Source organism: Mustela erminea, chromosome 12 (genome assembly GCF_009829155.1).
Source record: "Mustela erminea isolate mMusErm1 chromosome 12, mMusErm1.Pri, whole genome shotgun sequence".
NCBI lineage: Eukaryota > Metazoa > Chordata > Mammalia > Carnivora > Mustelidae > Mustela > Mustela erminea.
In genome coordinates, this window is record NC_045625.1 from 22,028,328 (window position 1) to 22,041,835 (window position 13,508).

The 13,508-nt window shown below is 39.2% G+C and overlaps 1 protein-coding gene across 6 annotated transcripts in view; it reads right to left on the reverse strand.

Moving 5' to 3' along the window:
* Positions 1 to 397: 397 nt before the first annotated feature.
* Positions 398 to 13,508, reverse strand: part of MUSK (muscle associated receptor tyrosine kinase) — a 93,548-nt gene continuing 80,437 nt past the window's right edge. For 3 of the 6 annotated variants that reach the window (XM_032308811.1, XM_032308809.1, XM_032308806.1), the window contains 6 exons: positions 10,872 to 11,047; positions 10,190 to 10,213; positions 4,490 to 4,691; positions 3,784 to 3,975; positions 2,269 to 2,417; positions 398 to 1,091 (listed from right to left, as the gene is read on the reverse strand). In XM_032308811.1, coding sequence (XP_032164702.1) covers positions 409 to 1,091; positions 2,269 to 2,417; positions 3,784 to 3,975; positions 4,490 to 4,691; positions 10,190 to 10,213; positions 10,872 to 11,047 — 1,426 coding nt within the window. In that variant the 3' untranslated portion in view covers positions 398 to 408. The remainder of the gene's footprint in view (positions 1,092 to 2,268; positions 2,418 to 3,783; positions 3,976 to 4,489; positions 4,692 to 10,189; positions 10,214 to 10,871; positions 11,048 to 13,508) is intronic. The other 3 variants (XM_032308812.1, XM_032308810.1, XM_032308808.1) reach the window with 1 other exon arrangement.

Genomic DNA, 13,508 nt, shown 5'->3' on the forward strand with positions numbered 1-13,508 from the left:
TTTTTTCCTTCTCAGTTTTCCGTACTTGACCTAAGTGTCTTCCAGGAAGAGACACTACTTCCATAATGGACGGGAATTAACTCTGTTCAAAATGAAGCCCTGCATCACATCTCGTATTAAAATTTAATGCAGCAGAGTCTAAGTCTGCCGCCAGCTAACTCAGGGACCGAAGAGGACGCCACTGCCTCCCCGCACACCACGCTCCAGGTTGCCTCCGCGGGGTGGACTGGGCATGCGTCGGTCTCCCGCGTGAGTTCTGCGCAGGCTCGATTCTGGCCGGGACACAGACTGCGCATGCTCCCGGGGTCCGTCAGCCTTGCTTCCCAGCTGGAGACGGGGCTGCGATGCCAGGGGCTCCCACAGTGTCATAGCGGGCAAGGGAGCGTTGCCCTGGGCAGGCGTCGGCTCTCAAATGCTCACCGTCCCCTCCGCCCTCTCGCACATTCGCTGCAGGATGCGGTGAATGCTGGGGAAGCTGGGCCTGTCGGCGGGCAGCTTGCTCCAGCACAGGCGCATCAGGTTGTACAGCTCCAGGGGGCAGTCCTCGGGGCAGGCGAGGATGTGGCCGTCGCGCACGTAGTAGATGACCTCCTCGTGCGCCATGCCGTAGTACGGCTGCAGGCCGTACGAGAAGATCTCCCACAGCACCACGCCGTAGGCCCACACGTCCGACTCGGTGGTGTAGCGGTTGTAGAAGATGGACTCGGGGGGCATCCAGCGGATGGGGATGGCGTCATTTTCATTGGCTTTGTAGTAGTCCGCCGAGTAGATGTTCCTGGACAGGCCGAAGTCGGCGATTTTCACCACCATGTTCTCGCCCACCAGGCAGTTCCGGGTAGCCAGGTCCCGGTGCACAAACTTGCGCTCGGAGAGGTAAGCCATGCCGGCGGCCACCTGCCTGGCGATGCAGAGCTGCTCGGCGCAGGAGAGGGGCGGCGGGGCAGGGCTGGATGCCTGGGCCCCCCCGGACAGGTCGCCGTGGCTGAGGCTGCACCGGCTGTGCGGGGACATGCTGCGGAGGAACTCATTGAGGTCACCGTAGGCCATGTATTCGAAGAGCAGGCACATGGGTTTCCCGACCGCACACACACCTGCAACCAAAATCACGCGCCTTGTTATGTGGGGTGTCTACCGTGGCTCTCCACGAGGAGCGCTCCGACAGCCAGTGACCAAGGTTGGAAAATAAGGGGCCCTGGCCTTCTGTGGACATCATCACAGCCCAACCCTGACCCTATCTGTCTGTTCACACATCTCCTATTTTCCTTTTAAGGTTCGGCTTATCTGTCACTCCTGCTAGAATGCCTCGGCTCCCAGCCCTACTGATCAGATTTTCCTTCTCTTGGCTTAGGGCCTGCCGTCCCATGACAATCATCTGTTTGAGGCTTCTCTTCCAAATTTGTTTGAGGTTTCTCTTCCAACCTGTTAGCACTTTGAAAGCAGAAATCATGTCTTACTCTTTTAAATCCCACACACCTGCCGGGTATCTGGCACAGCAAGTGCTCAATAGGCATTTGGTGAGTGAATTTAGGAATGGATGCTTGTGTTGATCGTGTGATGTTCTATGTTTCTTCTACTTCTTTGAAGAAGGTTGGTTAGGAAGATGTATGAACTTTGGAAAGGATGACAAAAACAATGGCAAAAATCTTAGGTGAAGTACTCAGTGAAACATTTCAAAATTTAGGTTTTACAGTGTTTATTCTAGAAAGAAAAAAAAAATGTGCATATAGAGCCTCAGATTTAGTGCCAGGAGGACATTTGCAAATTTTAAATTCTTGCTATATTTGAGAGGGAAATGGGACACCCTAAAATATTAAATCATTTGGGTTTCACAACTTCATATCACTGTAAAAATAGATTATGAAATCTGGGATTCTTCTTTCAGACAAAAATTAGAAGTCTCTGTTCAAAAAGGAAGAGAAGTAATGAATACCATTATCTTGGATTTTTTATTTGGGGGCTGGTTTTTAATTCTAGGGATTTAGCAATCAGTATATTTATAGATTCTAGAGAGACAAGTTAAGAAATGATAACATTTTTATGAGCAATTTAAAAAAACAATTTTTTGACCTTTGGTTATTTAATATAATGTTCCATTCCATGGTGCAAAAAATACTATATAGGAAGGAACAGAGATGTCCCTCTGATGAAGAAGTAACGGAAAAGGCACAAGTGTAGGATGAAGGGGGAAAACTTGGAAAGACTCCGTTTTGCAATAAATGCAAATAATTTCAATAAATGCAATACATTTCTTCTTTTCTATTTTCATACCTAAGAGTTTCACAATGTTAGGGTTATCGAATTCTGCCATGAGGGCTGCCTCCCTCTGAAAGTCTGCTTGCATGTCTGCTGAGGCTTCTTCTTTGAGCATCTTCACTGCCACCATTGTGAAAGGTTCATAGGGAAGTAAGCCCGGAGCCCTGAGAGATACATTTATATAGGAAGAGATCAACTATCAGGAACATATACATATTAACATTCATCTACACACATTCATATATATTCCTTCCACTTTTGCAGCCTTTCCCAGAGCTACAGAATAAAAAAAAAAAGATGGCAAGAGTAGATTGTACTTAAACCTTTTTGATGCCAGTTAATAAAAATCACTGGGACTGTTTTCAACACAGGTTGTTTGAAAATGCATTATTTGTAAATGTCAGGAAATCTGAAGTACACAGATCCAACGAGATTGTTATTACCGCCCTAAACCCTTGATCTCTGGCCAGAATCTAAATTCCTGGATGACAGGGACCATGGCTTACTCATCTTTGTATCCTTTTGAAACCTAAAGTGGTGCCTTGCATATTTTTGGTTCTCCATGAGTATATGTGTGAGATTTTCATTAATCATGTAACCTCCATAGGAGGGCTACTGTGAGTGACAGTAAGGTTGTGTCCTGCCCAAGAACACCAGGACAGAATGACAATTGGTGATTAAAACCAAGTCAACATTCCATGGCCCAGCTGTGTGTCTGTGAGCCATATCCATGGAGAAAGGGCATTTCCTTCCAGTTCACACAGAGGCAATAAATGGACTAGCCTTGGCTCTTATACATACTCCTTCCTTGAGCTCATTGTTTTCTGGCATTTTTACATTATTTTTCCTCTTTTCTGCTTTGCCATTCTATGGACATCTATTTAATATCTACACATGTCAGGCTCTGAATTCTTTTTTTTTTTTTTTTAAGATTTTATTTATTTATTTGACAGAGATCACAAGCAGGCGGAGAGGCAGGCAGAGAGAGAGGAAGGGAAGCAGTCTCCCTGCTGAGCAGAGAGCCCGAAGCGGGACTCGATCCCAGGACCCTGAGATCATGACCTGAGCCGAAGGCAGCGGCTTAACCCACTGAGCTACCCAGGTGCCCCAGGCTCTGAATTCTTAACTGGAAATACTAGGTCAAAGTAAATTTTAAATAAAGTGGAGAAAATAGCAATAGAAAATGGAAGAGAAGTAAAATTTACTGTCACTAAAAACAATGCAAGAAATTATGATTAAAACGTACCATAAAATTATTTTATGACAAGGAAATAAAATTAAACTTTGCTAATAGCTCATAATTTGAACACTACATAAATGAAGATTCTTTCCTACCCAGCACTGTTTTTCAGCAGAGAAGAAAAACTATTGAGATTCAAAGTACAGTACTCAGTAAAATGAGGTTAACGATGTGAAGAATTATTTGATAATAAATATTGCACATGCAACCTAGGCATCAAGGTAGTGGTCTGGTAACTTTTTAGACACAACATATTTCCGTGGCAAGATTTTTCACATGGGTAACTTTACCTTGCTTGAAAGACCCTTCCAAATGCTCCCTCTCCAATATCTCTCACGTATTCAATGTTATTCCTTGGGTATTCCAGGCTGAGCAATTTGGGATTCAGAAGGAGGGGCATCCTCTGGTACATGGGGTTGGGATGAAGTCTGTCTAGCAGAAGCTCAGAAGGAAGTGTAGTGAGGGTTACTGCTGCCGATTCTCTGCAAGTAAGACAGGGAAGACCAGTGATAAACTCAGGATCAGGTGAGATCTTTGTACTCGGGCTTAGGTTTTTAAAGAGATACGATGTTAGGAGGAAACAAAACAAATTATACTAAGGCAGCGGAAGATCCTTCAGTTTTAAAGCAAGAAATACTTTCTTTTGTCTGGGAGTCAGAAGGTACCTTTCCTTAGGAATTTTGTCACTATCCAATCTGGTGTGGCAGTGGGCCTAGGGGGTAGGGGCAGATAGGGAGCAGGAATGGCCATATTCTTCCAAATTATTGTTTAGATCCTATCTGCTGTGAAAAATTAACCTTAGGACATGTGATCCTATGCAAAAAGTTACTGATATTTTCAAAGATCATGGTGGGGTGCTTCATCTTAAAGCAAGGCAGTGGATGTCATAAAGAGATGCAGTGTTATATATATTCCTCCTCCTGCCCCCAATTCCAATATTCAGTTTGTAGGTTTTAAAACATTACTACATGTGGTTAGCTTACATTAGAATCTCACCTTTTCTTGTTTTTCCATTGTTTTCGTCGTCGGCAGCAATAAAGAGTAGTCACAGTAAGAAACACAAATATGGCAAAGCTGGACATGATGGAGATTATTACAGTCATGGAGTATGTAGGTGAGACAGAGAACGAGGAAGAGGAAGAGGAAGGCAAGTCTGGAATGTCCACGCTTGGCTTTGAGGACGTCATGGGTGGGAATGCTGTAAGTAAACAAAATTCTTTTCATTCATTCTTAAACTTTTAAGAAGCAGTCTTTGCATTCAAGCAATCTTCACTAAATTCAAGCAAATTTAGTAAACTAAATTTAATTTTAAGAGTGGTTTCGTGGATTAGGTTCTCCCTGGTTATATATTTCTAAAGGCCAAGCGTAAAAATCCAGAGATCCAGCTGTAAGTCAGTCCCGCTTACAGAATCACAGAATTTTAAAGATGAGACCCGAGAAAGGAACCAATTTTTCCAAGACAAATGCAGATCCTGGGCTAGTGCTCCTTAAATTGCATCATGTCGTTTATGACCTGACAACAATTATGGAGCTAATTAAGTTATTAAATGAAATAATTTCATGAAATTGTGGTCAGGATCATCTAAAGCTGAGCTTTTGTTACATTTACTGTTTTACAAACAAAACAAAAATAATAGAAGAAGATGAAGAGTGGAAATACAAGGACACAAATGGGAAGTGAGTTCATCCAGAAATTGAGCTCCTGTCAAACTTTTATTAAAAAGGTCCATGCAAATATGAAGACAAGGCAAAATCTGCATTACTCTGGAAACCAAATGATGTCATGTTTGTATCACTCTGTAGAGTGCAAAGTCCTCTGTGTATCTATTAAAACAACCCTATTAATTTATATTTTATATTCTTTTAATTGAGTAAAGACAAAAACATGGGTACAGAGTATCTTTTTTTTTTTTTTTCAGAGTATCTTAATAATATAATTGACAAGAATGTTCTAATAGCAAACAGTGTACTTCGTACCCGACATGGAGAGAATAAACCCTATTTTCAAATATTTGCGGAATACTGACAGACATGATCTTTGGTCAAGCCACAAAAGTAAATCTCAGATTTCAAAAGCAGAAATTATGTGGATTTATTCTTTGACTAAAATGCAATTAACAATAGACTAAGTAAAATCCATTAGGACATCTAAAAAAAAAATTCAGTAACTTTTCACTCAAAGAGTAAAAAGTAGCCATAGTGACAGGTTCAAAAATAGCTTCCTGATAGGGCATATGAGCTTTGGCCAAAGGGAAGTTCGGTGGTAAACTCATAGAGTTATCTTTCTCCATTAGATCAAAAGGATGAAATTGAATGAGCTAGACATTTAACTCAAGACTTGGAAAAAGAAACAAAAACTACAGAGAACAGAGAAAAGTAGCTGATAAAGTAACAACCATGTACAAGCAGAAATAAATAAGTTAGAATACACATACCACAAATGCTAGAATTTAAAAAGAGGTCAATAGTTGGTCTTACATTTATAAAGTAGTCTATCAGTGGAATTTTAATTTTTAAAAGACAAGAAAGGCACAAACATACGAAATTAGGAGTGGTAAAGGAGTTATTACAGTAGATTGAAATAAAAATGCAGTAACACATAATTATGTAGTTACATTTTTTAAATCTTTAGAAAAATGATAGGACCATATTACTGAATTTGAAAAATCAGAAAATCTGAAGTTAGTCATACCCAGGAAATTTAAAAGTCATTATAGAATTAAGGATACATTCTTTTGGTCTTGGAAGAGATTAAATTTCCAGATTTTATAAAATGTTCCAATAAGAGAAAAATCTATAAAATTATTTTAGAAAGTTATAAATACTAACATCACAGCCTGGCAATGTTAGAAGTTATAAATACTAACATCACAGCCTGGCAATGTTAGCACAAGGGAAAAGTGCATACATAGATTAAGGAACATAGATTTTAAAAAATCCTAAATGAAATGTTAGCAATTGGCTGCAATATAGGAAATGAATGTGTTTGATATAAGGAAATATACTAATATAGCACATCCCAAAGTCAAAAGAAAGCTTTTATTACAGTAGATGCCTAAAGCTGTTTGAAATAGGACACTTAATAAAAGTGATGACAAGTAGCCAGAGATTACAAGGGGTGCCCATTGGATGACTTTTAATGTAGGAGTGGAGACAGTTTTTATGGCCTGAGCACCAATGGCTAGCAACTGGTTTTAGAGCCTGTGGAGATCCAAGTTTGGTCATTGCTGTGGCAGGAAGACCATCAGCTCAGGCACGGAAACTGGAAGACTAGCTCAGCAGTGCATTTGTGCAAGAACAGTGACAGTATTTCTCATCAGGTATCACGGCCGTGGTGGACTTTGACTTCCTAGATTCCTTTATGATCGGCTTGAAAGCCAAATTGACTTTCTTTGAACTGAGTCTTATGAAGGCTTTTTTTTTTTTTTAAATTAATCCAAGATGTGTGGGGAGGGGGACTTAAATTGGAAAGCTAGACTTCCTGCTAATAATAAGTAGGAGCAAGCATTGAAAGACAGGAAGAGGCGACTATTTTTGTATCTGGATTTTACAGAGCGGTTCAAACCATGTTTAACACATGAGGGAATGTAATGTAATTTGCAAAATTGGTTGTGTAGTCTCATTAGTAAATATTAGGATAATTTTTTATGAAAAATATTAGACATGGGGCGCCTCGATGGCTCAGCAAGTTAAGTGCCCGATTCTTGATTTCCCCTCAGGTTATGATCTTGGCGTTGTGAGATAGAGCCCCACATTGGGCTCCATGCTCAGCAGGAGGTCTGCTTCAGATTCTCTCTCCTTTTCCCTTTGCCCCCTACCAAAATAAATAAATAAATCTTTAAAAAAATATGTCAGACATAGAGATTAATCCATGAAGACTTAGTAAGATTTATTTTCAAAATGCAGAAGTTGGCATTGTTTGAGTAATAATTTTGCTTCATTGATTTAATTATATCTTCCTTTCTGGATAGTTCTGTTATTCCTTGTTTATTACTTCTGATGTATTTGTTGTGGCCTTCCCTAGTGACCGATTATCTCTTTGGATCCAAATTATCAATCTGGGTCCCCTTCTTTTTGTCTTTTTCTTCTCTCACTGATTTTATCACATCAAGAGAATTTTTATTCACTCATTCATCCATACGTTAATGTATTCACTAAGTTAACATTGATGTTGGGTATCCAGAATACTGTGGTGGACCTGACAAATCTTTGTGTTCAAGTATTTAGCTGGGGAACAATTGGTAAATTGATAATTATAATAGAATGTAAGAAGTCTTATAAAACTTACAAGCTTCTGAACATCCAGGGGCAGTTCAGCTCCAGGTCTAGATACACTAGGTAGGTTTTCTAAAATCAATAATTTTAAATTAAGTGTAAAGGTCGACTAGGGAATGCCCAGTTGAAGGAGTATGTGTGGGGTGGAGCAGGAGGAAAAGGGGGGCAGGGAGGGAGGAGGAAGTATTCCACAAAGAAGGAATAGCGTATCTCAGGGTCCAAACCAAGCAGTTGTGGTGCTTTCCTAAAAGTGCACCTAAAAGTTTCCTTGTGTGTAGATAAGGCTGCAGAGATCAGGTCTGGGTCATAAAAAGCCTTGCATGCCAAGGTAAGTAGTTTGGACTTTGCCCTGCAGTAAGTGGGGAGAACCGTGGCGGGACTAGCATCAGTGGAGTAGCGTGATCAGCTTTTTGCTTTAGAAAGATCATCTGCCTGCCTGCAGCCTGAACTGTCCAGAGTTGGAAAGAGATGTTCAGTAACACACCATTATAGAGGATTTCCACCAGGCAGGTAATAAGGATAAAGAAAAACATCTCCAAGTTTCTTTCTAAACAGAAGCAGCAAATTGCTTATAGGAAAAAGTAACCAGACTCCTATCAGACGACTGATCGTTTTCAAAACGAGAAGCTAGAAAAGAGTGAAATCACATCTGTAGATTACTGACGGAAGAGAAATGTCGCTCAAGAATGTGTCCAGCTGATACAGCTTTCGGCTCTTCAGGTGAGAGAAAGCTAATCTGAAGATCAGTTGGGAGGCGGAGACTGTCCCCCACAAACCCATCTGAGGAAAAACAGAGTGCGTACAGCTCTGCTGAATTCAGGAATATTGAAATGCCTGCCAAAGAGGCAAAGTAAATAGTACAAAGACATTACAAGTTCAAAAACATACTTCATCTCAGCAAAAAGAAAAATTATAGAAATGAAAACTACTGAAATTCTACTGTGTGTGTTCAAGCAAAAAAATAAAACAAAAACAAAAAACCATTCCATCACCCTTCAAAGTGCACTGGTAAGAAATATTTGAGGGCTTTATACACTCCATAAAATATGGGACACTCTATCTAGTTAGGATGTCTTCTTTGCTTAGCCGTCAACCTACCATAAAGGCCGGAGCCGATTTCTTCAATAATAATTGCATTTAATCAGGGAGCACGGTTTTAGATGTTCCCCATGACGTGGCCAAGTGAAATGATCCACTGATGACATTTGCAGTTCATTTTCTTACAGGTACCAAAGACTTCATTAAACTAGGTTTTTAAGAATAGGGAATTGATTTATTGTAACTAATTTATGCTGTTCACAACTTTTTAGAATCAGTATATGAGGCAGAAATACGGATTTTGTGTGTGTGTTCGTATTTAGTCTAGGACTGAAGGTAAGTACCTTCCATACAGTGGAATGAATGCCTGGGTGGATGAATGAGTAAACAATCAAGGGATAATGAAGACCAAAGTCACCAGTTAAAGGTCCAATCAAACTGAACTTTAGCTGCTCGTATGACAAAGAATCGAAACATTTCTTTTTCATTCCTTCTGTTTGGAAATAACAATTTGACAGGCTTCCAGAGTAATAGATTTTTAGGGTTTCATGCTGCTGTTGTCTATTAACACCGAGCCGTTCAAGTGGGACCTGTAGCATTCTTTCTTTTAATACCCTAAGTCTCAGTCCTTGAAGGAGGCTGGAAAAATCAAGGCCTGGCTCTTAGCCAGGTGCAGAGGCAGTCAGGCCCCGAAGATAGATCACAGGAAATTATTATGATTTAAACCTTAGATCACTCAAATCAGTGGAAGTTAATTGACATGAAAACTTTTCTAGTTTCATTCTGAAGATTTCTGCATTCTGGTAGGTTAAAGCATCCTCAGATACAACTTTGTGTCTAGGACATCTCTTTCCAAGCAACCTTCTTGAATTCTTCCCTAGGGATTTTGAGGCACCCAGTTTTAAAACTGTTCGGTTTGACCCTGTAAACTTTATGCTAGAAAGTAGCTGTCTTAACACCCATCTTCCAAAAGAAAGATCTGTTGTCACAAATGAGGATCATGAATTGACTCAAAGAACAAATAAATATTTGTTTTCATCTGTAAATAATTAGATGTTATGAAAATCAAAAATGTAAAATCAAAAGGTGATATTTTCAGTTTGGCTTATTTTGTAGCCATAGAAAGGATCAAGCAAGTTACAACCTTGGGGTAGGGGATATTATTTGTATCATTTAGTAAATACAGTGCTCTTCATGGCCTAATTAGGAGCTGTAAGCTGAGATTTCTGATGATCTTCCTTCCTGTTTTACACCAGTAAGCTTAGCAAAAAAAAACCTTTGAGGGGGCCGTACATTCTGTTCTCTAAGTATGAGTGTAAATACGCATGCACGAATCCAATTACATACACATAAAGGTTCAAGGGCACAAACAAAATTACTTACTTGTTAAGTTTTCCTTTTTATAATCTGAGGGGGAAAGGATAAAAATTTGTTTTAAATGAGCATCCAGATAACCTCACATATTCTGTGAGTGAGTGCTAAGAAATGTGAGTTCTCTTTCAGTTTTTCGATATACAACTGGAAAGCATTCTTTGCATTCGAATGAGAAAGGATTGTGTCATTGAAATTAAACCAGCTGTTAGGGCTAACAACATCGTTCCTTCCACATGAAGTTCATTAAACAACATGCAGAGATTCAGCTTTGTTTTGTGAGATCAGCATTTTCAGCCATGTGGCTTATTTTTGCATGCTTAGAAATCTGCTTTGCTGGCTCAGAAGGGGTACTTTATTCTTTTATTCCACTCATCTGACACAATATGAGATTTCTTAGCCTTTTCTCTGCACATTCCAAAAAATGTTACAAGCTCTCGTTCTGAAATAAGATCTTAAGCAGCAGTTAAAAGTGCTTCTTAATTTCTTTTCGAACAAATGAAATTAAACCCCAGTGCTAACTTGGGTAATTAGAATAGACAGCAGGATTCTGTAATTAAGTATCTAAAAAGGGCAGAACTCAAAAAATACATTAGAAATGCCTAGAAATATTGGGAGATTTAAGTTCACAGCTTAGCTTCTTCAAAATAATAGATTTGTCTTAAACTCTAAAGTCTTGAGAGAGCTCTGTTACCTAAATATGGCAGTCTGGTGCAGGCCGTGGGGTCCCAGTGCATGCTGGGAAGCTTGTAGCAATCTGGCATGGAGAGCGGGTGCATCCCAGATCTGTAGAGTCCTCTGTGAGTCTTTTCTTCCATTGCCTGCCATTCTTTTGCACAGAAGAGCTCCTTTACTGCCAGGCAGTATTCTCTAAAATATTTTATGGAGAACAAAACTTGATGAATCATAGCATGTCAAGGCCAAATTTGTGGCAGAGCCTAGATTCCATATTTTTAAAACGTCATCACTGTTCTTGCAAAAGTGTTTTTGAGAGGTTCCTTTTATTGTAAATAATTGGAGACTTTATGAGGATAGCATATAATCCCTGAGATGAAACGCTGTCTTGCTCTGTTTTGAAAGTGTAGTTAATTCTCCTGGGGGAAAAGAATTGTGAAGTTCAGAAGGTAACAGATGAGGAATCCCTAATATGCATTCTCTCAAATTCATGTGAGAATAAATACAAAGGGACAGAAACAAGGTACATCGAGTATTAAAAATCTGCATAATAAAAGTCATAGGTCATTGTCAGTCAGTTTCAAGCCTGAGAGATTTTCCTGTTATCTCAGGGCTAATGGGCAGGGACTGAGGAGCACAGTTGGCACCTCTGCATATTTTGTGCACCAAAAGGGAAGAGCATCGCCCTCCTGTTGGGTTACTGGAGGGTATGTGAGTCCTTAACCACCCTAGCTTTGGGGAGAAGCTGCCTCCTAGCCCGTGGCTGTGTGCGCGTCTGTCTGAGAAGGCCAGAGTAATTTAATCTATTTAAATATAAAATGTTACGTTCATCCATGTGTTTTATTACAAATGAAGAGGCTGAAGAAAGACTAGTTGGACTAATTAGAATTTTGTGCATGATATTTGTTTATCCTATAGAAAATAGGACAGATGACATAGAAAAAAACCTGGTTAACTCCAAATTAAAATATTTGGGATTAAAAATAAAAGGAAATTAAAGAATATTAAAGAAATTAGAGATAATAGCAGTGTTGCTCATTCAGAATCTAAAGGATTCAGAGAGGAGGAAATTGTGTGTGTGTGTGTGTGTGTGTGTGTGTGTGTGTGCGCGCATACATATGCATTGGGACATATATATGTCAAACAGTGGTGTCGTTTTAAAAACACTCATGCCTACACTGCCACTTTTCTGGGCAGCCACCTGTCAATATGGGCCAACTGAACATGTGTGGAATGAAAGGGCCGTGCATATGAATGTGATGGGATACAATGTGGTCATAAGAACAACAATAGGATTTAGAATTCTTGAGGTGTCTGTAATGGAAGGGAGAGCAGTGGGGCTTTCAAGGCTTCCGAGAACTTGAAGAAGCAGAGGAGTATTGCTTAGCTTGCTTCTTCTTATGCCTGGGTCCCACCCTTGGGTCACACAAACACAACTTTCTACATTCCTACAGCACTCTTAGACTGTACAAAAATAATATGGGGCAGGTGAAAAAAATTCTGTGGTCCACATTATGTGGAGGAAGCAAATAACACTGGGAAGTTATTTTTTTATCTTAAGCAGAACACATGAGAAAAATTTTTGTTTGTCTTGCTTTGTTTTCATTGACGTGTATTAAAGACGACCTCTATAGAAGAGTTTTTCATGGGGAAAAAAAAAATCAGGATGAAATGTAAAATAGCTGAAAACGAAGTTAACTTGAACATAGTAGCAACTGAAGAAAGTAAAGACCACAAAGAAGTGAAAGGGACACCAAAGAACTTAAAACTGTCATTAAAAACTGTAAAGAAATGGCACTGCAAGACACTGGACAAATAACAGGAAAACTTGACAAGTCTGAACTGAATGCAGACAGAAAAAAGGAAGAGTGAAAATACGTGAGGAGACAGCTGAGGGGAAAGAGCCGGCAAGAAATCCAGCATACAGATAATGTTTCCCCATAAGAAAATTAGAGTACGTAAGAAATAGAAAATACTCAAAGATATACTAAAAGAAAGTATTTTTTAGGACAAAAATGATGTAAGCCTGTTAATTAAGGTACATTATTCATTATTTTTGCATTCCTGAAAGGAAAGAAAATAATGAAAATAATTACTCCCAGATGAATTTTACAAATCTTTTGAATCTAAGAGATGAAAAAATAGTCCTCCCACGATTTGGCAAGATAAAATATTCCCTCTAAAGGAACAAAATTCAGGATTGCCTGATATGTTCTTCATTACAGCACAGCCAAAAAACAATTAGAGTGCATAAGATTTTCAGGAAATTTAAATGTAACAGAAGACTTAAATAGAAACACACACATACTCATAAGATAATGGTAAAAAGTTTTTTAACATGTAATCTGAAAAAATACTTACTCCAGCTGAACAAGAGATGAATAAAAATAGAGAATTTAAGAAAAAGATTTTCTATGATATGAATGACAGTGAGCATCAGGAATAAGTCACAGCGCTACACCAGGTGCTTGTATATATGATTATGTAATCAAGTATAAAAGCTAAAAGTAATGGTCTAAAAATTGATCATTGGCAGATAAAACACAGTTGATAATACTAACCTGGTTTATAATTCCAGATAAAATTTTCAAAGACGAAGTGTGGAGTATTCAGTAAAATTATGCTTAACTTAATTAGGCCTACCCTCAACACCCTA